The 20283-nt window shown below is 36.2% G+C and overlaps 1 protein-coding gene across 3 annotated transcripts in view; it reads left to right on the forward strand.

Moving 5' to 3' along the window:
- Nucleotides 1-9: 9 nt before the first annotated feature.
- The window catches only part of SMC6 (structural maintenance of chromosomes 6), a 29950-nt gene continuing 9676 nt past the window's right edge, over nt 10-20283 (forward strand). Inside the window, exons 1-21 of one of the 3 annotated variants that reach the window (XM_042877724.1) lie at nt 10-212; nt 869-1015; nt 2387-2538; nt 4214-4331; nt 5913-6018; nt 7100-7236; nt 7432-7493; nt 8246-8326; nt 8695-8796; nt 8948-9067; nt 9160-9258; nt 10287-10433; nt 10822-10910; nt 11392-11556; nt 12554-12732; nt 14387-14588; nt 14724-14838; nt 16372-16532; nt 17615-17750; nt 18683-18763; nt 19799-19969. In XM_042877724.1, coding sequence (XP_042733658.1) covers nt 2392-2538; nt 4214-4331; nt 5913-6018; nt 7100-7236; nt 7432-7493; nt 8246-8326; nt 8695-8796; nt 8948-9067; nt 9160-9258; nt 10287-10433; nt 10822-10910; nt 11392-11556; nt 12554-12732; nt 14387-14588; nt 14724-14838; nt 16372-16532; nt 17615-17750; nt 18683-18763; nt 19799-19969 — 2418 coding nt within the window. In that variant the 5' untranslated portion in view covers nt 10-212; nt 869-1015; nt 2387-2391. The other 2 variants (XM_042877734.1, XM_042877744.1) reach the window with 2 other exon arrangements.

Below are 20283 nucleotides of genomic sequence, written 5' to 3' on the forward strand. Positions count from 1 at the left end.
GCGCATGCGCCGCGCTCTTGGCGGCTCTTCCGTTACGCGTTCCCTTCCGCGCCGCTCCTTGAGGAAGCGGTGTTTTGACCGCGTTCAACTTTCTGCCCGTAATAACGGTCCTGCCAGCGGTGAGGGCAGGTAGGGCGAGGAGCGATTGACCCCGTGGGGCTGCAGTGGTTGGGGGCGGCTGCGGTGGAGCGAAGGTTGCGATCCTTTCCCTGGTGAGGCCGCACCTGTCCTGTTGTGCGTGCTGTGTGTAGTGAATGCACCCTGTCTTCCTATGCTGTGGCTTTAGTGATGGGAGTGCTTCTCTGCTGTCAAGTGTAAGAGTGCTTATCCTGTATTAAGTGACACTGTGTTTTCCTTTTATGCTCTTGTTAGGTGCATAACAAATACTTGTAATAATTTGCATTAATCGGTGATGTTTTTATAACTGGATTTGTCTTGCCCTTATTTCTTCATGGTTGTTGCTGTGGGCTTTGTTTGTAACTGTGCTTGTACGTTCTGTGCTAGTAAGTTTCATGCTCTTTACTGAATTGATGCTTTTGTATTGCCTTTTGGAATGGCAGTCTGAATATCACTTATATTACTGATGTTCCTGACTTTGTCATCACAAATTTCCATTCACAGTCCTATATATGGCAATATAGCCATAAATTTAGACTTTGGATTTAAAATATGATGTATGTTGTGTCTAGTCTTTATAGCAAACTTCTGTTAACATTTGTCAATATTATTTGTTGTTGACTTCCCATTAACTTATTTTATGTCTTAAAATGTACTAATGTTTATTTTTGCCAGTTGATGGAATTCATACTGCTGGTCTTTAATATTAATTACAGCATTTAAGACATGTATTTTTTTTTCTTCTTTGTAGAGTGGGATTTCAATGGAACAACAGAGTGAACAAAGATCTATCTTCATGTTAGAGTAATGGATAAATTCCAAGAATTTACAAGTAACCCTTTGCTGATATGAGTAACAAAGAGATGGTTCTATGAGACTGAAAGTAACACAGTAAAAGGTATGTAACTGTATGATGAAATGTATTTGTTGCTTGCTTTACAAGTATGGTATTAGACTGTGTAATGTAAAAGAACATCAGCTGGGAAGTTTATTGTGTTTCTGTCTTTTGAAACTTCTCCATTACACTTAATAGGAAGAGTTGTATGCTGTTTTTTATCAACTGTGTGCACTAAGACAACGAGGAAATTATTAAGCACTGCTTATGAAAGTCAAGGAATATTCACAGAAGAAATTCAGTAGTCTTTGTAGTGGTGTCACAAATTTTAATGTCTGTGGTGTTTGATGTAATAAATGCTACTGCCTGTGATGCTTGTAAGTATGAGTCTTTTGTCTGTTGAAATCAGGCTAATGTTATATCAGAACATTAAGATGGCTCAGGTAGAAGAACAACAGAATTCTAGGGTTTGGAAGTGACTTCTAGAAATCATCAAGGCCAGCCCCCCCCCAGCTAAAGCAGATTCCCTACAGTAGGTGACATGGGAAAGTGTGTAGATGGGTCTATCCTGAGCAGGAAAACATTCCAAAATGTTTCCAATTACTCCACATATTTTGGCATCAAAAAATCATGTGGTGGATATCAGTTGAAGCATGGTCAGAACATTTATCAATAGTATGGACTACTATTCCATTGTGTGTTGTCTTTGTAGAAATGTGACCTTTTTTCTTCTATGGCTGAATGTGATCTTGTTTGCCTTCTATAGTGTTTTCGATCTCTAGATGTTACAAATGTAGTAAGTGTTTTTTGAGGAATAAGAAACACATCCTGTTACAGAAAAGACTACATTTTGACTAGTCTTAATACTTGATGTTTTGGTTATATGTGACTTGAGTAGACTTTGTTACTTTTGCAAGATTTGTTTAGTAGCCACATTAATGCAATGGGTTATTTCTCAATTTGTAAAGGGAGTATTTGTATATGCATACACGTGTAGGTATGTTCTCAGAGAACTGTAATCCTTCATTAGTAAAATAACAGCATTTTGCTTTCCATGACAAAGACAGAACCTTACAAAGACAGGTATGCTTTCTGCAGAAACTGCATAAATCTAAATTATCCTCTCTTTTGCTTTTTGGTATCTCAGATAGAATCCAGGTTGACCTCTGTTGGTAATCCAGAAACTCAACTTGATTAGAATAATGAAGTTGTTTTTCTTCTTATTACAAAGCCTTTTGCAAAGTAAGCTTAAGCTTAAATTCACTGAGATTTCAGTTCTGAGAATTCACTGAGATTTTAGTTCAATGCAACATTTGCTATGATCTTTATATTTCTTGTGTCAATTTAAATAAATACAGTCTGTGTTGTTATCTGCTGGTGTGTTCTCATTTAACAGATAACTTTCAATCTTCTGTTACTTTCATGTTTTCTCAGTACTCATGGGTAAGAGAAAGGAAGAAAGTGTTTCAAAGCCTCCATCCCACAAAAGACAGAGACAAGAACACACAGGTGAACATAGTGATGAGTCCAGTGATGAAGAAAACTCACTGTTTTCAGCTGATAATAGCTGTTTTTCTTTAACATCGGTAAGTTGTTCTAAAAAATCCCCCTAAAAATTGATATTTAAAAAAAAAAAAAGTAAGCCTGTGGCTTTGGTTGATTTTTTGAAGTAAGTCTTAAATGTAGGATTCAATGGAACCAATACAACAAAATGAAACAACTAGAGTTAATGACTGTAATAGGACTTCTGAATGAGTTCACTCTTTTTTTAGATCATGTATTTTTGGCAGTTCATCATAAAGCAATGTGTAGGTCACTTGAAAAGTAGTGCCTCCTATTTCACAGAATCATAGGATTGTTTGAGTTGGAAGGAGCCCTTAAAGATCATTTAATCAAACTCCTGTGCAATGAGCAGGGACACCTACAATTCCATCAGGGTGCTGAGCCCCATCCCTCTGACTTTGAACATCTCCAAGGACAGAGCTTCCTCCACCACTCTTGGCAACTTGTTCCAGTGCCTCACTACCCTTTTGGTAAAAACTTCTTCCTTATATCCATTCTAAATTTCCCATCTTAGTTTGAAACCATTTCCCCCTTGTCCTGTCACAAAAGACCTTGCTAAAGAGTCTGTCCCCTTCTTTGTTACAGCCATCTTTTGAATATTGCAATTCTGTTATCAGATCTACCCAGAGCCTTCTCTTCTCCAGACTGAATATGTGCCATTTTTTGCATGTGAAGCGATCCAGTGATACACCTTTGCTTCATCTGTACTTCCATGTCTGATGCCATTTTATCAGATTGCCACTCTGCTGCACAGAACAAAATGTAATGGAATGCTGGCAAGAAGGTTCAACCTCTACTCCCATCCCACCACCATCCACCTCTGACATTTTGAAGCAACATAATAAAATAGGAGGCACTATAGTATAGTATGGGATCCTAGTTTTATGGAATGGATACTACTGAAATTGACAAGTAAAGCAAAAAGACTTTATGGAATTATTGCATTAGGAAAAGTAGAAAGTGTATTTAGAAAAACATGATTTGCTGAAAAAAGCACTGAATGCTTTCATTTCATAGCTGATGCTTGCAAACGAATAACAGAAATGTTTGAAATGCAATGAAGCTTGAAGACGTGAATATTCTTTTCTCTTTTTCTGCAGTAGTTGAATTTCAAGTTTGATGTTAGTCTTTTTAAAAATATTTACTGAGCTTAAATATATAGCTTTGCATATTATAAGATACTGATGTTGAGTTACAGGGAGATATAAATTGAGATATTACTCTTCATTTTCTTGACCAGTATTCTCTGTTCTGTGTCACTCCTGAAATTTTTTCTTGGTTAGAAAACTTTTTTTTCAGAAGCATTGATAATAAAACAAAAATCTGTTGTCAGAAAAGTACTTTGGAAGTTGTACATAACGTGTTATTTCAATAACAAGAAGTTTTTCTATGGTACTCCTTATTAACTGCTCTAATAATTGTCTGTAATGTATGATCTTAATCTTTGATGTCATATAAAAGTTAGAGAGAGAACTGATCAATTTTCACTAACTGTTTTGATCTTGATTGACGTAATAACTGTTCTGTAATGAGCAATTTTCATACTATCATGGATGAATGCTGATTTCCTTGTGGTTTGTTACCATTCATGCTATTTATCATAGTCATTTAAATTCTCATTATATTTAAAGTATGTGAAATGTGTTTCATTAAAACACACAAGTAACGTAATATCTGACGTAATATCTGATTATTTAGACTGTAGGGGAAGCTGGGATAATTGAAAGTATCCAGCTGAAGAACTTCATGTGCCATTCGATGTTGGGGCCTTTTCAGTTTGGATCGAATCTCAATTTTATTATTGGAAACAATGGAAGTAAGTACTAATTGTATCGTTGCTATATGGAAGAACACTTTTGTTGAGACTTTAAAATGTATAATTTCTATTTGAAAAAGAATTGCTAGTTCATCTCGGAATCTTTGGGGACTGTATCATAGAATCACCAAGGTTGGAAAAGACCCATAGAATCACCCAGTCCAACCATCCACCAGTCACCATTTGTTCTCACTAAACCATGTCCCTCAACACAAAATCGAAACGTTCCTTGAACACCTCCAGGGTCAGTGATTCCACCACCTCCCTGGGCAGTCCATTCCAGTGCCTGACCACTCTTTCAGAGAAGCAGTATTTCCTAACATTCAACCTGAATCTTCCCTGGTGCAACTTGAAGCTGTTCCCTCTAGTTCTATCACCAGGTACACGAGAGAAGAGGCCAACCCCCCAGCTAACTACAACCTCCCTTCAGGTAGTTGTAGAGAGCAATGACGTCTCCCCTGAGCCTCCTTTTCTCCAGACTGAAAATCCCAGCTCCTTCAGCTGCTCCTCATAAGGCCTGTGCTCCAAACCCCTCATCAGATTTGTCCTTCTTTGAACCGCTCCAGGGACTCAATTTCTTTCTTGCATTGGGGGGCCCAAAACTGGACACAGTACTGGAGATTTGGCCTCACCAGTGCTGAGTACAGGGGGACAATTACTTCCCTGTTCCTGCTGGCAGTACTGCTTCTGATGCAAGCCAGGATGCCATTGGCCTTCTTGGCCACCCGGGCACACTGCTGGCTCATGTTCAGCCAAGCATCAATCAATACCCCCAGGTCCATTTCCTCTACGCAGTCTTCCACTCTGCCCTAAGGCTGTAGTGTTACCTGAGGTTGTTGTGGCCAAAGTGCAGGACCCGGCATTTGGTCTGGTTGAGCCTCATTCCATTGGCTGTAGATGGATTCAATTTTATACTTGAGAATCACAGTCTATCCCAGTAGTGCAAAGCTAGTGAAAAGAGTTTTAAATTCGGACATTTATGAAAGATAATATAAGTAAAACTTTTCATAGCTAAATTATACATAAATTTAAGTTTCACATAGGCATGTATTCATTTTTTAAATACACAGTAGTTATCCAAGTATATGTCAACTTGAAACCGTTCTAGCAGGATGTTGTACTTACCCACGTTAATTTATTTTGGAGGGAGAATTTCAAAAGTTATACATAGATGTTAAAGAGGGCTTAAAATTTCCCTAGTAGTTAACTATGTGTTAACATATGATGATATGTGTTGGTTTCTTTTGTATTATATGTGTTTTCTGTGTGCTTTTAAGAAACGAAATTTTCTTTCTTCCTGAGATAGGACATCTCATTGAACACAAATTAATGAGGAGAGCAGCAGAAGTTTGGCTCAGCATGTTTTCTGGGGGAGAAACTTGGAAATGCCTGATTTAAGATATTCTTTCTAGATTTGTGGCTGTTTTATATATCTGACAAGCTGAGATGCAACTGCTTCAATATGTAAGCAGTTGGCAACTTTAGTACAAATGAACTGAAGATGAAGACACAGTAACTTTTGTTTTTTTCTGTTTCTTGTTTTTTGTTTGAAGAAAAAAACCTTCAGTGCTTCTGTTACAGGTGGAAAAAGTTCTGTTTTAACTGCGCTGATTGTTGGGCTTGGAGGAAAAGCCACTGCTACTAATAGAGGTTCCTCGTTAAAATTGTTTGTAAAAAGTGGAGAGACGTAAGTATAACTTCCTTAGTTTTAAGGTGGAATATGTTTTGAGACTGATTCAGGTTAGTTGCTCAGTATTCTGGCAACTTAGTTCTTCTCTGATCTCCTACTAGGTCTAACAGATAAAAATAAAAATCAAAATGCTGAAAGGGCCACGTTAAAAATAAATGGAAATGTACCAGTAGCATGCTATTCGCCAATGCACATAAAGTATACTGCTTAAGTTAGTTCTCATGTATTAGATGTACTGGAATATCCTACAGACAGATTGAAGAGTTCATTTAGAAAGTTCACCAGAAATGAGTCATTACTGTTCTGTGAGCATGAGTTTAATTCTTTCTGTCTTTCTACTGACATGAGTGTATGTACAGTGCAAAGACCTTGACACATGGGGGGATTATTTAATGTGTAGGATGTGAATTAATGTCTGCTGCAAGAGTGGGGATAGTGTGTTTTGGGGAACCAGAAAAAAAGATGAGGTTTAAAACCTTGTCTTTACATAAAGCTGCAACTTGAAGCCCCAGACTTTTCCTTTCAGAAATATCTGGAGTAAAATTGCTTCAGTACCTGCCTTGTGTAGTAACATTTCAGCATTCCCATTAGAAACAGAATATCTGAATTCAGAATTGAAACCGTATCCCTTCTTTTCCAAAAAGAAAAACAAACAACCCCTTACTAGTGAACTATAGGTTACTTTGTTCAGGGATGGCTATACGAGCCAAGCAATTTGTAAGCTTATAAGCCAGCCTGGAGGTAAGGGAACAACCAGAAAGGAGCTTGATAATGCAACTTGAAGATGAAGGTACTGAGATATGAAGGAAAAGTGGGAGAGTCTGCACATTTGCTTTTTGCTCGTGACTTACCTGAAGTTGCAAACAAAACAGTGTGATGATCTTTCTGTCCAGTTGTCTTCAATGCTGTTTTGGCTTTGATATCATCAGTGTGTTTTGTTCCAACCTGTACTATGAATGACTTTTTGTAGAAAATTATTAAGTTCTGATTTTATTTTTCTTTTTTAATTTATAACTCATTTCAGCTATTGGTGGATGCTTGTGTGTTTACTCTTTGTTTGTTTGTTTTTTTCCTTTAGTTCTGCAGATATCTCAGTAACACTGCAAAACCAAGGCAGAGATGCATTTAAACCAGAACTGTATGGAGACTCTATTATTGTGAATACGCACATTAATCTGGAAGGGAGCAGAACATACAGACTGAAAAGCAAATCTGGTTGGTGATTGTTTTGCCCTCAATCTTTAAATGCTTTAATGGTTTAATTACTTTAAATGAATTTTCTTAAAAGGTTAACTTCTTAAGGATTTTCTTAGAAGGTTAACTTTTCTGTATCTGTGTTGGCATGTTAGACTGCAGTATGCTGGCATGTCACAGCAGTTACTTTTCTCTCTCTAACACTCTCCCCATTAGGTGCTGTGATTTCTTCAAAAAAGGAGGAACTTTTAGGAATGCTGGATCACTTTAATATACAGGTAATTATTAGTGTTTCAATTCTGTTTAATTTAAGACATTAGCTTGTGATGTTTCATTTTTCTAAATGAGAGAAGTTTGCCTTTTCCTCGTTATGATCACTTACAGTGGCAAGAGAGCATTAAAATTTAATATACCTTGTACAGTGCTGGATAAGACCTTATTCCGTGCAGGTCAGTGTTCACTGTCATCTACAAGCTTGGTATATCCTGTCAATGAAAGATAGCACTGGTAGACTTTGTTCATATGCAAAGCTTTTTTTTTTTTTTTTTTTTTTTTAATCACCTGCTGATTCTTTCAGTTTTTGCTGTTCTGTCAGTTTTTTGTTTTTCCTTATTTTTTTTTTTCTACTTAAGTGATTAATGAAAAATCAGTTACTTTATACTTGATGTGCGCTATTCAAAATAGTGCACCTGTCAAACAGTATAAACTTCTGTTACTGTGTAATGATTTTATTGTGGAAACTTGTGTAAGAATATATTGGGCAATTCTTTGAGTTGAATGTGGTACTTTGGGCAGTTGATGAAAGAAGAATTAAACGTTGTTGCACAAAATTCCCAATTCAGGACTTGTTAAGTCAATAAAACTTTTCTGAAGTCACTGATTCTTGTGAAAACAATTCCTTAGATGCCTTTATTGTGTTGCAGTGTTGTATTTGGAGTGTCTGTGTGTGTGTGTGTCCCTTTCAGGGATGTGAGATTATAAGTCTTTTTTTCCCTAAAATATAAATGAAGTAACATATCCAATATTACAGGTAGAAAATCCTGTGTCTGTTTTAACCCAAGAGATGAGTAAGCTCTTCTTACAGTCTAAAAATGAGGGTGACAAGTATAAGGTAAGAAAAATCATGTAACACTTTGATTAAATAATAAATGGTAACTTTCAGAATTGGTCAGTTGGTTTCAAGTAATTATTTAAAAAATGCAGCCCAGTAAAACAAGCAAACAAAACATTTGAATCCAAAATATTGATTTCAAATTTGTAGAGGCGTTATTAAGGGGTAGGAAAAGAAAAATCATATTCAGAAATCTAAATTTTAAATATCTAATTGGAGCAATTATACACTTTGCAAAAGATGATCATTGTGGTCCTCTTCAACTCAGGCCATTGTATGATTCTATGATTTTTCTATGATAATTATTTTAAGTTCATTTAGGTATGCTGCTGAATCTGACATCTGCATTTTTCTTAATCCCCCATTAGTTTTTTATGAAGGCAACTCAGTTGGAACAAATGAAAGAAGATTATTCGTATATCATGAAAACTAAAGAAAATACACGTCTTCAGATAGAACAAGGAGTAGAGGTATATTAAAATTATAATCATTGTTAGTACTGTTTTGAGCACTGAAATAATTAGTAGTTGAACTGCTAAGCTCCAAAACGTACCTTTCCAATGTCTCATTGCATTGTAGCTTTATGTACTCACAGTGGAACTTTTTGGGTTTTTTTTAAAGCGTCTGAAAGAGCTTAAGCGAATTTACTGTGAAGAAAAGGAGCGCTATGAAAGCATTGAGTGTGTGAACGAAATGCAGAAACGTCTTGAAGAGCTGAAACATAAAATGGCCTGGGCAGTGGTAAATTTCTTGATAAAGTGTTTCCTCAAGAGAAGCTTACTTTAAATTATTTGTGAATTACTGCAGACATTCTGATATATGCTGATATTTAGGTGGCTGAGATGGAGAGAGAAATACAGCCGATCAGAGAAGGCATCAAAGCTGAAGAAGGAAATACAGAAAAGTTTGACCAGAAGCTGGAAGAATGTCAGGTACGTAAAAGGTTTTAAACCGTATGTTTATTTCCAGCTTCCTCAGCTCAGGGATAGAAATAGTATTTAATTTGGATGCTCCTTTAACTTTAAGATGCTGAAGCTGGCCATCTTGGCTTTTTACAAGATGCTGCAACCTTACAAATCGCACTGGTTACCATTTACACACTTATTTGGCCATCTGAAGCGTAACAGTAACACTTGCATTCCACGTTTCATTGGACAAAAATAATAAGATGCTTAGTTTTCTGCTGGTTGTTAGGGGTACATGTGTGTATTGCTTTCATCCTGATAGCTTTCATTTAGGTAAAGGTTATGTTGTGTTGACTGGGAATTTGGGATGGCTAATATTGCTTGTTGCAGCGAATGGCAATTTAAACTGTTTCATGGTTGAGAGTCCTTCCTTACTCAATATTTATTTCTATAACAGTAGAGTGTCGTGATTCAAAGAGATACTTGGAAATAAAACATTATTTGGATAGTACTTAAGTCTTCTGGAGGTAACAGGAAAGAATAATAAAAGACAAACATTCAGAGTTATGTATAAAACAGAAAAATTCTATACAATGTTATTTTAAACTTTTTAGTCTCTTAAAACTCCTCCAAATTTTCTGAATTGGCACTCACTTTTCACATAAATTTTTAATATGCAAAACATTAGAAGTATGTATTTTTGTAATTCAAGTGTTTTTACTTTATGGCCATACACATCTGTCTGTGTGGTATTGAGGAAACTTCGTCTGGATGGTGGTCTCATCTCTTTCCATGGCAGTGCACTTGGCCTTACTATAGAAGTAGTCTCGTATTTTAGTAAAACCTGAGTAAGAAAAGAAGGTTTAATAGTTCATTGGTTTTCAGAGTGGGCTCCTATGTTTATTTTCCTCTTTGCATATCTGTAGTGTCAATTACATATAAGACATGTCAGCAAATGGATTCTTTTCAGTGGTATTTCTTCTATACCATGAAGAGATTCTGAAGATTTTTTTTTTCCATTTCTACACAAATGTCATTCTCTTGTTGCCCTAAAGATAAAAGTAAATGAAGCGGAAGAAAAGTGCAAAGCAATACAAGAGCAGCTGATAACAGTAAATGGTGAAGCTGAAGCCCTGCATACTCAATGTATGTCTTCAAAAGCTGAAGTTCAGACAAGAAGAAAAGCAGTCAATGAAGCTGAGGTAGGCAAAGGAACTTATTTAAAACCTTGATCCTGTCCATGCTCTACCCATGTGTACTTCTTTGTCTGTGTCTAGGCTTTATGAATGTTGTATAGCTCAGTATAGTTTAAAATAGGTGTAATTTCTGGCTTGACTGGCAAGCAGCTTCTGTTCGCAGTCAGAGTTTATATCTTTACACAGGTGTTAAGAAATGCACAGCTTAAGTCAGCACTAATAAGATTCAAATGGGTGAAATGGAAGGAATAACAAAGTTAAATTAAAGTTCTTCTTGTCTCAAGTATTGATAATTGTTTGTTGTACAGATGCAGTTCAGTGTTTACTTCCTCAAAATTGTAATTGTGTTGAAATTACTCTTCCATTAAACTAATATGCCCTATTTCCTTCACAGGTGCTTTATAATCGTGTCAGAACTGAGCTGAAACGTCTGGCAAAAGACGATGAACAGCTACATAACCGAATTGAGGAAATGAAAAAGAGGTAAATACTCGTACTGTGGTGTTGTGTTGTTAGTGGATAGATATGTACAGAGTGAGTTCTTCTGAGTAATGAGAAAATCTACAGCAAGAGAAAAAAATTGTTAAACTTTCACAGGCTCCACTCAAATATTTAAACATCTCTACTTTGTATAACGAGGTTTCCATTGGATGATGATGAGGCAATTGGGCAGGAAAAAAAAGGCTTTTCTTTTTCCTGATGACATTTTCTAGCTTACACAATGTTGCAATATAATTAATCATTAAATCAAATGTAATAGGAATGCAACCAGGAGAGAGTTATGTATGATTACAAATGGAAAATGAAATAAATCACTGGTACCTGTTTTGTAGATATTGTAAATGCTCTGAATCTTAAATATAAATTTTTGATACGTAGATCTAATATATGTTGCATGTAAATAAAGTCTGTATCACAAATCATCGTTCTCTTTTCAAATACTGAAGTATGATGACTTTTCTAGTGCTTATCAGGCTTCAGAGCCTGAAAGGCTGGAAAAACAAAGGAAAATCACACAGTTAAAGGAGAAGTTGAAGGCACTTCATGATGAAGAAATAATGATTGGCCAACAGATGCATCAGTTTCAGCAAGCTATTTATAAGCATAAAGAAGAATTTGCTAAGCTTAAGTAAGTTAGTTTTTGAACATAACTATTTTTCTTCATATTGTTGAGATCTCTTCTTAAGTACCTGCAATTCTTTGTGTTCTTGACATGTTAGGCTCCAGTTTCTGTATTTGTTTCCCCCACCTACTTCCTTCCTCAGTTATCATAGGACTTGCTAAACTTTTCTTTGGCAAAATATGACTGAAGCTAGAAAATTTTGGAGAGTTAACAAAACTGTACAGGATTGTTATTATATCGTATCTAAGTACAAATTTATAGACTTTGAACCGTTTGCTTTAGATGTCTATTTACCCATGATTGAACTAGAAAAACGTGTTCCTAGGCTTTGATTTGGGAACCTGAACTTTTGTACAATGGTCACCTGAGAGCTTTGTGGTGATGTTGGTATTTATTGTTCTAAAAGATTTGGGAATTGTTGCGTATTACAACTGAAGTATTACTTCAGACATCTTTTACCTTTAGAGAAGATAGTGAAATATGAAAATAGAAAGTTATATTGATTCTTCGTTGTTTTTTTTTTTTTTGTCATTTTTATGTTGCTTACAGAGCAACACATGCTATAAATTTACAGTTTGTTGGATGTCTTTATTTGTATTAAAAAATCATGTTAGAATACTCTCCTGCTATTATGCTTTTTTTCTTCAGTTAAATGTTAGTGAAATTTGTACTGCTTGATATTTTTGGAAACATTTCTGTTCATCTGCTTTGATGGCATTTGTACCTTCATTTGTGACTTCTGTTTCTACCTCTCACCGTGGTTAAGAAGAAAAGTAATGTAAAACTGTGTGGCAAAGTAGCATTTTCTTGTGTGGGGTTCTTTTCGTTTTTTGTTTCATGTTCTTTGAAGCTCTAAAAATAGTTGCAAGTGTGTAGCTCACTGTACATTGAAATACTGAAGTCCTGATATGCTGTCCTATTATATTAGTTTTTGAAAAATAAGATAACTATATCTGTGAAATCAAGGCTGTTCTACTGGAAAAAAAAAAATCTCTTCTCTTAGGAGAGAAGACTCTGATGTGAGACAAGACTTGGATGCTAAACAGAAGCACCTGAGAGAGCTGAGAGATAGTAAAACAAATGCCTTCAAAAGATTTGGACAGCATATGCCATCATTACTTGAAGAAGTTGAAATAGCCTTCAGGCAAGGGCAATTTAAACACAAACCTGTTGGACCTCTAGGTAAGAATGACAGCTTTTCAGCTTTTCCAAGACAATTTTTGGGCTTTTTCTTTGTGGGTTTTATTGAAGAGCTGATAACGTCAACAGTGAACTTCAGAAAATCTGTTGTTTGTGAAGCTTCAGATGTATCTTTAGTCTGGGAAATACAGAGGGAAGTTCTGTACATGGGTGCCATTGTATACTAAAAGACTATACTATAGCTAAGATTTCAGTGCAAATAGCTGAGCTTCCTTCTGTGTTGCAAGTATCCTCTGCATGCTGCATAGATCTTGTGTAGAGTATTACTTCAGCGAGATGATAGGCTTTATGTCTCACATCTCCCTTCTGTGCTCCAGTTGACTGTAGCTTGGTGAAAGCACTATCCTAACGTCAGATAGGTTTTTACTTAAAATATACAGTGACTGCCTGGTGGTGTTGTCATGCTTGAGATGTTTTGCATGGAGCAGCTTAGAATAAACTTTCTTGGAAAGTTTGATTTCATTTGTGTTGTCAGAGATATTCAAAGCTGGAGTCTCGAGCCCCCAGTACAAGAAAGACAGGGAGCTGTTGGAGAGGGTTCAGGGGGTGACAAAGATGATCAGAGGGGCTGGAGCACCTCCCCTACGAGGACAGGCTGAGCTGGGCTTGTTCAGCCTGAAGAAAAGAAGGCTGCGGGGTGACCTCATTGCAGCCTATAAACAGGAGGGGAGCCAACTCTTTGAAAGGGTAGATAATAGCAGGACAAGGGGAAACGGTTTTAAGTTGAAGAAGGGTAGACTCAAGTTGGATATGAGGGAGAAGTTCTTTACTATGACAGTGGTGAGGTGCTGGAACAGGCTGCCCAGAGAGGTTGTGGATGCCCCGTCCCTGGAGGTGTTCAAAGCCAGATTGGATGGGGCCATGGGCAGCCTGGTCTGGTACTAAATGGGGAGGTTGGTGGCCCTGCATGTGGCAGGGGGGTTGGGGATTCATGATCCTTGAGGTCCCTTCCAACCCTGTGATTCTGTGAGGCTGACAGGCAGGGACGTTGGAGCTTGAGGATCCTTGAGGTCCCTTCCAACCTAAGCCATTCTATGCATTCAAAGCTCTGTTCAGTTTGTAAGTGGCAGTAAGGGCTTCAGCGTGTTCTAGAGGTAAATGCAAAGACAGGATGCTTAATTAATGGGAGTACCAGGCGCTTACTGCAGAGTGAGGATGTGTGAACACAGTACTACCAAAAGGTGATATACAATGGGAATCCTCACAATAGTTTGATTTGCAATGTAGCTGTTCCTCTGCCTTTAGCCTTAAAGCGTGAAATTGTTAGTAAGTGATGTTTGCCCTGATTTGCTCTTCCTTTTCTGCTGTCAGATATGTGCCACAATGGAATTAACAGTGACCTTCTAGAATTTTTAGGGGGAGGGAAAAAAAAGCAGTAAGCCTATATACGTAGGCTTCCCTAGGAAGAGATACTGTCTGTATTTTCAGGGGTAGCTTGTCTGTTTTGCTATTTTCTTTAGTTAAAGTTTGCTTTTATTTTGGTTTTCTTTTTCTTTCTTTTAACAGAGATTTATTTCAGACTCTCTAAAAAAAAAAAGGAAAAAACAAACAAACCAACAAACCTGAAGTGATAAAAGTGGACTGCTTAAATATGTTATAGACAAAAGCTAAAGCTTTGTCTTTTATGTTTGTTTAGGTGCTTTCATTCATCCAAAAGATCCTGAACTATCTCTGGCTATTGAGGCTTGTTTAAAGACCTTAGTTCAGGCATTTTGCTGCGATAATCATAGTGATGAAAGAATTCTTCAGCAACTGATGTCAAAATATTATCCACGTGGAGCTAGACCTTCAATAATTGTAAATAAATTTCATGATAAGATTTATGATGTTAGACACAGGTAAGTTGTGATTGGAGTGTTCCTACGTAGCTACAGTGATTCAAATTATTAAGAGTTGAAAGGAACTATTTGTAATACAATTTAAAGAATCTTGTGTAAGTTTTATGCATGGTTGTTTTTTCTTCTTTTCTTTAGTGCAGTTCATCATCCGGAGTTCCCATCAGTTCTCACAGCGTTGGAAATAGATGGTGCAGCGGTTGCTAACTGTTTGATCAATGTGAGGGGTATAGAAAAAGTCCTGCTAATTAAAGTAAGGCTCTCCACTCCCTACAGGCCTTTAAAGAAAGGCATTATCTCTCTGTATAGTAAATATAGGACCTTCTCTGGTTTTTGCTTATCACAAACACTGAGGTAGAGAATTCTTCCATCCCTGAAAGGCTGAGGGATTTGAACTAGTTGGACTTTAAGGTCCCTTCCAACCCAGCCGTTCTATGATTCTATGAAGCATAACTTCCAGACTCACTGAGAGGAGGTGAGGTCTCTGGCTCACTGGACCCAAACTGCAACAATTATCGGTGTTTTAATGCAGTACACAGATGTGCATTTCTCCTGGCAGGCCTTCCATAAAGGCACTCATGACACATAATATGCTGTCCATATCCCACTTTGAACACCATTTTCTGCTTAGACAATGACCATCATGGCCCTAAATATGGGCCTTATTTAAGAATCAGTAAGATTAGAACTTTTACTCTTGTTATTTCCTCACTCTTCCTTCACTGTCTCGCCATATCACTGTGCTCATAGGTCTTGACTTCTCTCTTAGAGATTACTTCTGGTCAGTCAAAAAAACATGCTGATTTCTGCTATGTGGCTGCTTGGGATGTCACTGTCCAACATCCCTGGGTATTCCTTGGCATTTTTCTCTACAGAGCTCTCCCTGTTTCTTTCCAGGGTTGTCCCAGTTTATGCTGAGAATGCACATCACCTTTCTGGGCCCCTAATTTATCTGTTTTTCCAGTCTAAAATGTGTACCTGCGATCAGCCTCCGAATTGTTGCCTCTTTACTACTTGTCAGATAAAGGATGTGTCAGTTTTCCGTAGTCCGTGTGTTACCAAAACTTGTAGTCACCACTTCCACTTAAACCTAGCAAGTAGCAGGCTTGTGCTTGAGAATTCCAAATCTTTTTGGCATTCGCCCACTCATGTCTATGCGAAATCATTTTCCATCTGATTGTGTTTCCATCTGGTCCTTTTAAGACCTAACTGAACAACTTCAACTGAAAAAAGTGTGGTGTAGAGGAAGTAATACTTCAGCATGTATGAGTGTATAAATAGTAATTTCCTCAGACAAAGACACTTGTGACCATTTAATCTGACAGTGACAATTGTTTTTACCAGCAGATTTCCCAATCTTTAATTTAATTTTGTTTGATGTATTTAGCAGATCTCTTTAAAACGTTATTTCCTCGGTGTGTATTCCACTTCTGATAATTAAATATATTTAGTGTGTAGTGACCTTTTGATTATTGATTTATTATTTTTTTTTTTTTTTCCCTCCCATGGCAAATTACAAGGGACTGATCAGACTACATAATTTACAGTTTAGAAACTGGCAGCTAAACTAAGTGGATTGTTTTTGAGGACATGGATTGTTTTGAGAACGTGAACGTCTTACTCAATGGAGAAGAGCAGAGTGTGACATTAGAGACTTTTTCAAATTATTCTTCAATTTCTGCATTTCTTGTTTTTCATTAGTGAGAACTGCTAGATCTGTTTTAAATTGATTTCTGTAATTGTGGTTAATTTTCTATAGGTATGATGAGGCAATTTTGTTTTTCAGAGTAGCTATAAAGCTCGTGAAGTAATGCAGTCTAACAATCCTCCAAAAAATTGTAGAGAAGCTTTCACTGCTGAAGGTGATCAAGTATTTAACAGACGATATTATTCTTCTGATTACCTCAGACCCAAGTATCTAAGCAAAGATGTTGAAGCAGAAATAAGGTTAGCAACTTGCAATGTTGTTTTTGTTTTTTAAAATACCCATACATGTATTTATTGATCTGAATGATGGAATTTTGTATTTGTCTGTTTGGATGTGTGTACATCAGAGACACCCTCCTCCCAGTAGTCTCCTTTCTCCCCCACTCTGAGGTTTACGTATCATTTTTCAGAATGGAGAATTCTGGAAAACTTCTTTTTCAGTGCCTTTACCATGAAAAAAAAAAATTAGTAGTTCATCTTTGAAATCTGGTTGGATTTTTAAAATCTTGAATTCTCACCCAGTAAATTGAGGACACTGAAATACCAAATGTGACCCAAAGTAATGAAACATTCATGAGGAATGGGATATGTGAAACTTATTAAATTCTGATTCTGGAATGAGACATAATCAGTCCAATCCATTTTATGCGTCCTTAACAATAGTTAAGAAATTGATTGAACACTTAAACGCAAAGATTATGGGTGTCGTTTGTTTGAGCTGTGATATTAGTAAAATTTTGCCTTCCTTTTCTAGGGATCAAGGACTCTAGCAGAGCTTAGTTATCAATAGATAGTAATAATATAAAATATAACAATAATAATAAAAAATATAGGTTTTATTTTGCATTTCAAATAGGTTTACCACATGCTGAAAGAACTCATGGAAGTCTCTGAAGTCTTTAATAGAAAGAAAAGTATGAGAATGTATGAAATATTTTTTCATATTGTTTTCTCTGTTGGAAGTAGTTTTTTCCTAGTCAAAGCATTTCTCTCAAGAAATATTCCTGTAAGTAATTCTGCAGTTTAGTTCAGATATTTGGCCTGTTTGCCACAGTTGCTAACAAGAGTTACTAGTGGTTCAAATTACATCAATGCTTTGTTCACCTGGAACTAAACAACCATTATCTGGTAGTTATCAACTGTGAGCTCTACTGCAGAGGTTTGGTATTTTTTTTTTTACTGATCAGTAATTCACTGATCACAAACCTAAGATATTTTTTGTGATATTTTTCTATGCTTTGCTTTGTCACACACTTATCTGTGGTTGTGTGTATATATAATAATATCCCAGTGTCACTTTTTTTTTTCTTTTTTTGGTAAAGTCTCTTGGAGAATGAAATTGCAAGCCGGAAAGCACAGTTGGCAGCATCTCAGCAACGTTTGTCTTCCACTGAAAAGGAAATTGAGCAGAATGAAAGTCATCTTCATCATCATCGACAGCATCAAAAAGAACTACAGGTAAACATAGGCACAGTGTTCCTTTTTAGATTCTGCTCAGTCTTTTCCTGTTTCACTTTGACTTTCCCTTTGAGCAGATGATAATTTTGAGTATTTATGCTTACCCTTGCTTTGGCATTTGTGTGAAAACACAGAAGATTTTATATGCTAGCAACTACAGAATACTTTCATCATTTAGGATGATGGAAGTTTTGGCAATATTGCTGTTGTTCTTTAAGGTGTTCTTGTTTCATTTTGTTTTTTCACTGTTATGCTAAAGCTCATAAATAAAATCTCTGCTGCTATTTTGGGACATAAGTGGAAAATTGTTGCAGTGTTTAGTAGAGGCTTCTTTCTGCTATGTTCCCCTTCTGTATTTCTGTTGAGCATTGCCTTTTTGTTCCCATAATATTGCTTCTTTTCCTGTTTTTCATTTATATTCTTGATCTATTTTAGTATATTGAATATTCCACACTTTAAACTTTTGTTTAATAAAAAAGATAAATTAAACCATTTGACAACTTATATATTAGTACTTGTTTTCTGCAAGACTTCCCATGCAAGTGGGTATGATAGATGTCTATGGTAACTAATGATGTTATTACTGTTAGGAAATATGATATATACCAATCAAGGTTATATTCAACAAATCACCAATAAGAACCAGCACACAAATGGCACATGAATTTGTATTAAATGAATATAAAATATTTTTCATTCAGATTTCACGTTGAATGGAAACATGGTTATAATTTAATGATTTAAAGTGCATATTATTTTCACATTAAGTTCTGCCTTATAGAAATGGATTCCATAGGTAAGCAGGAAGAATTCTGTCTCTCATAGCCACTGATGAAGCTATAAGTTGAAACGTATTACTTTCTATGTAGATTTCAGTGAATGAACGGCTTTTCTTTTTTAGGTAAGCTTAATATTATTTACTTTTTGTCTAGATAAAAATGCGAAGAACAGCTGCAGAAATAGCAGACCTCGAGAATGTTGATGAAATCCAGTATATGGACATCCGTGTATTAGTAAGGAAAGATTACCCAATTTTAACTAATAAGTTTGTGGGATGTTGAATGTTGGTAATGATTGACAATTAGAAACAAGCAGGCACCCTAGATACCCTACATTCAGGGTGCAAGTTGGATAAACAGCAAAAAATTGTATACTTTACAGAAAGTCTACAGTTATGTCAGTGGTATTATTTTATTTCTGATGGATGTTTGTTTTGTGGTTTTTTTTGTGGGTTTTTTTTTTTTCCTACTTTTCCTCCTCTCTTCTTCAAATGAGTGGTGCACTGCAGGTGCATGGGAGGCAAGGTAGTGGTGTCAAGAAATATTCTGTGAATTTGCATTGGTTATTTCAGGTTATACAGTGCCATAAAACGTTGGCTGGGGAAAAGCAGTGAATGTAGGCTTGGAGGTCAGAAGCAGCAGCATCAAAGCATACATAAAGGACACTCTGGACCATAATAGGAAGAAAGGTTGTGGGAACTGGGCTTGCTTAGCTTCTAGAAGAGAAGGCTCTAGGGAGACCTCTTTGTGGCCTTCCAGTACTTGAAAGGAGCATATAAACAGGAGGGAGAACAACTGTTTGCAAGGGTAGATAGTGATGGGACAAGGGGGAATGGTTTTAAACTGAGACAGGGAAGGTTTAGGTTAGATATTAGGAGGAAGTTTTTTACACAGAGGGTGGTGACACACTGGAGCAGGTTAGTCCTTTCTTGGATATTTCTTGTTTTTTTTCTCTTTTTTTCTGCACTTCCTTATCACTACTGTGTATTATTAGCTGTTATTTCACTTGATATTTGTCTTTCATTCTTACCTTGCTTTCACAATTGTCTGATTGTGAAGAAGCATCTTAGTATAATACAAAGTTCCACTTAAGTTTTTTCCCAAATATTTGTCTTTCTAAAACAAGAAGTATGTATGGTGATAATCAGTTAGTAATGGTATAATTGTCTTGGGAACAGTGACTGCACAGTTACTCATCCTATATTCCTGTAAAAATAATGTGTAAATACACGTCTTCCTTTTGTTCTTTATTTTATTATATTTTGACAGGAAGATGTGGCTGAAGAAAATAAAAAAAAGATGGAATCTGTAAGACAAGAAATGCAGGAAGAAAGCAGAAAAATGGAAGAACTGAATGGGATTCTTTGGGCAGCTGAGAAAAGATTTGAAGAAATTAAAGAGAAAATGAATCAAGTAGAAGATATCACCAATCCAATTAAGGTAGCAACACTTCCATATTTTAATTTTTGTTTAAATGGAGGGAGGATGGTTTTTCCTGATAGATTTAAGGCCTACTTGAGAAAATAGATCATCTGTGGTTTCAACTTGTTTCTGACAAAGCCTGGCTAAGAATATTCATAACTGGTTAGTTTTCAAGATATTATTTGGAGTTCCATACAAAATGGTTGTTATTCTATAAAGCTACACAATCACAGAAGGTATCATTACATGGTTTTGATTATTCAAGATTAAAGAATATACTTGGAAATTGTAGAAAATTAACACAAGATAAATAGTAATAAAGGCAAAATTTG

Source organism: Lagopus leucura, unplaced genomic scaffold (genome assembly GCF_019238085.1).
Source record: "Lagopus leucura isolate 7727_CA_CO unplaced genomic scaffold, USGS_WTPT01 Super-Scaffold_73, whole genome shotgun sequence".
In the NCBI taxonomy this organism is placed as follows: domain Eukaryota; kingdom Metazoa; phylum Chordata; class Aves; order Galliformes; family Phasianidae; genus Lagopus; species Lagopus leucura.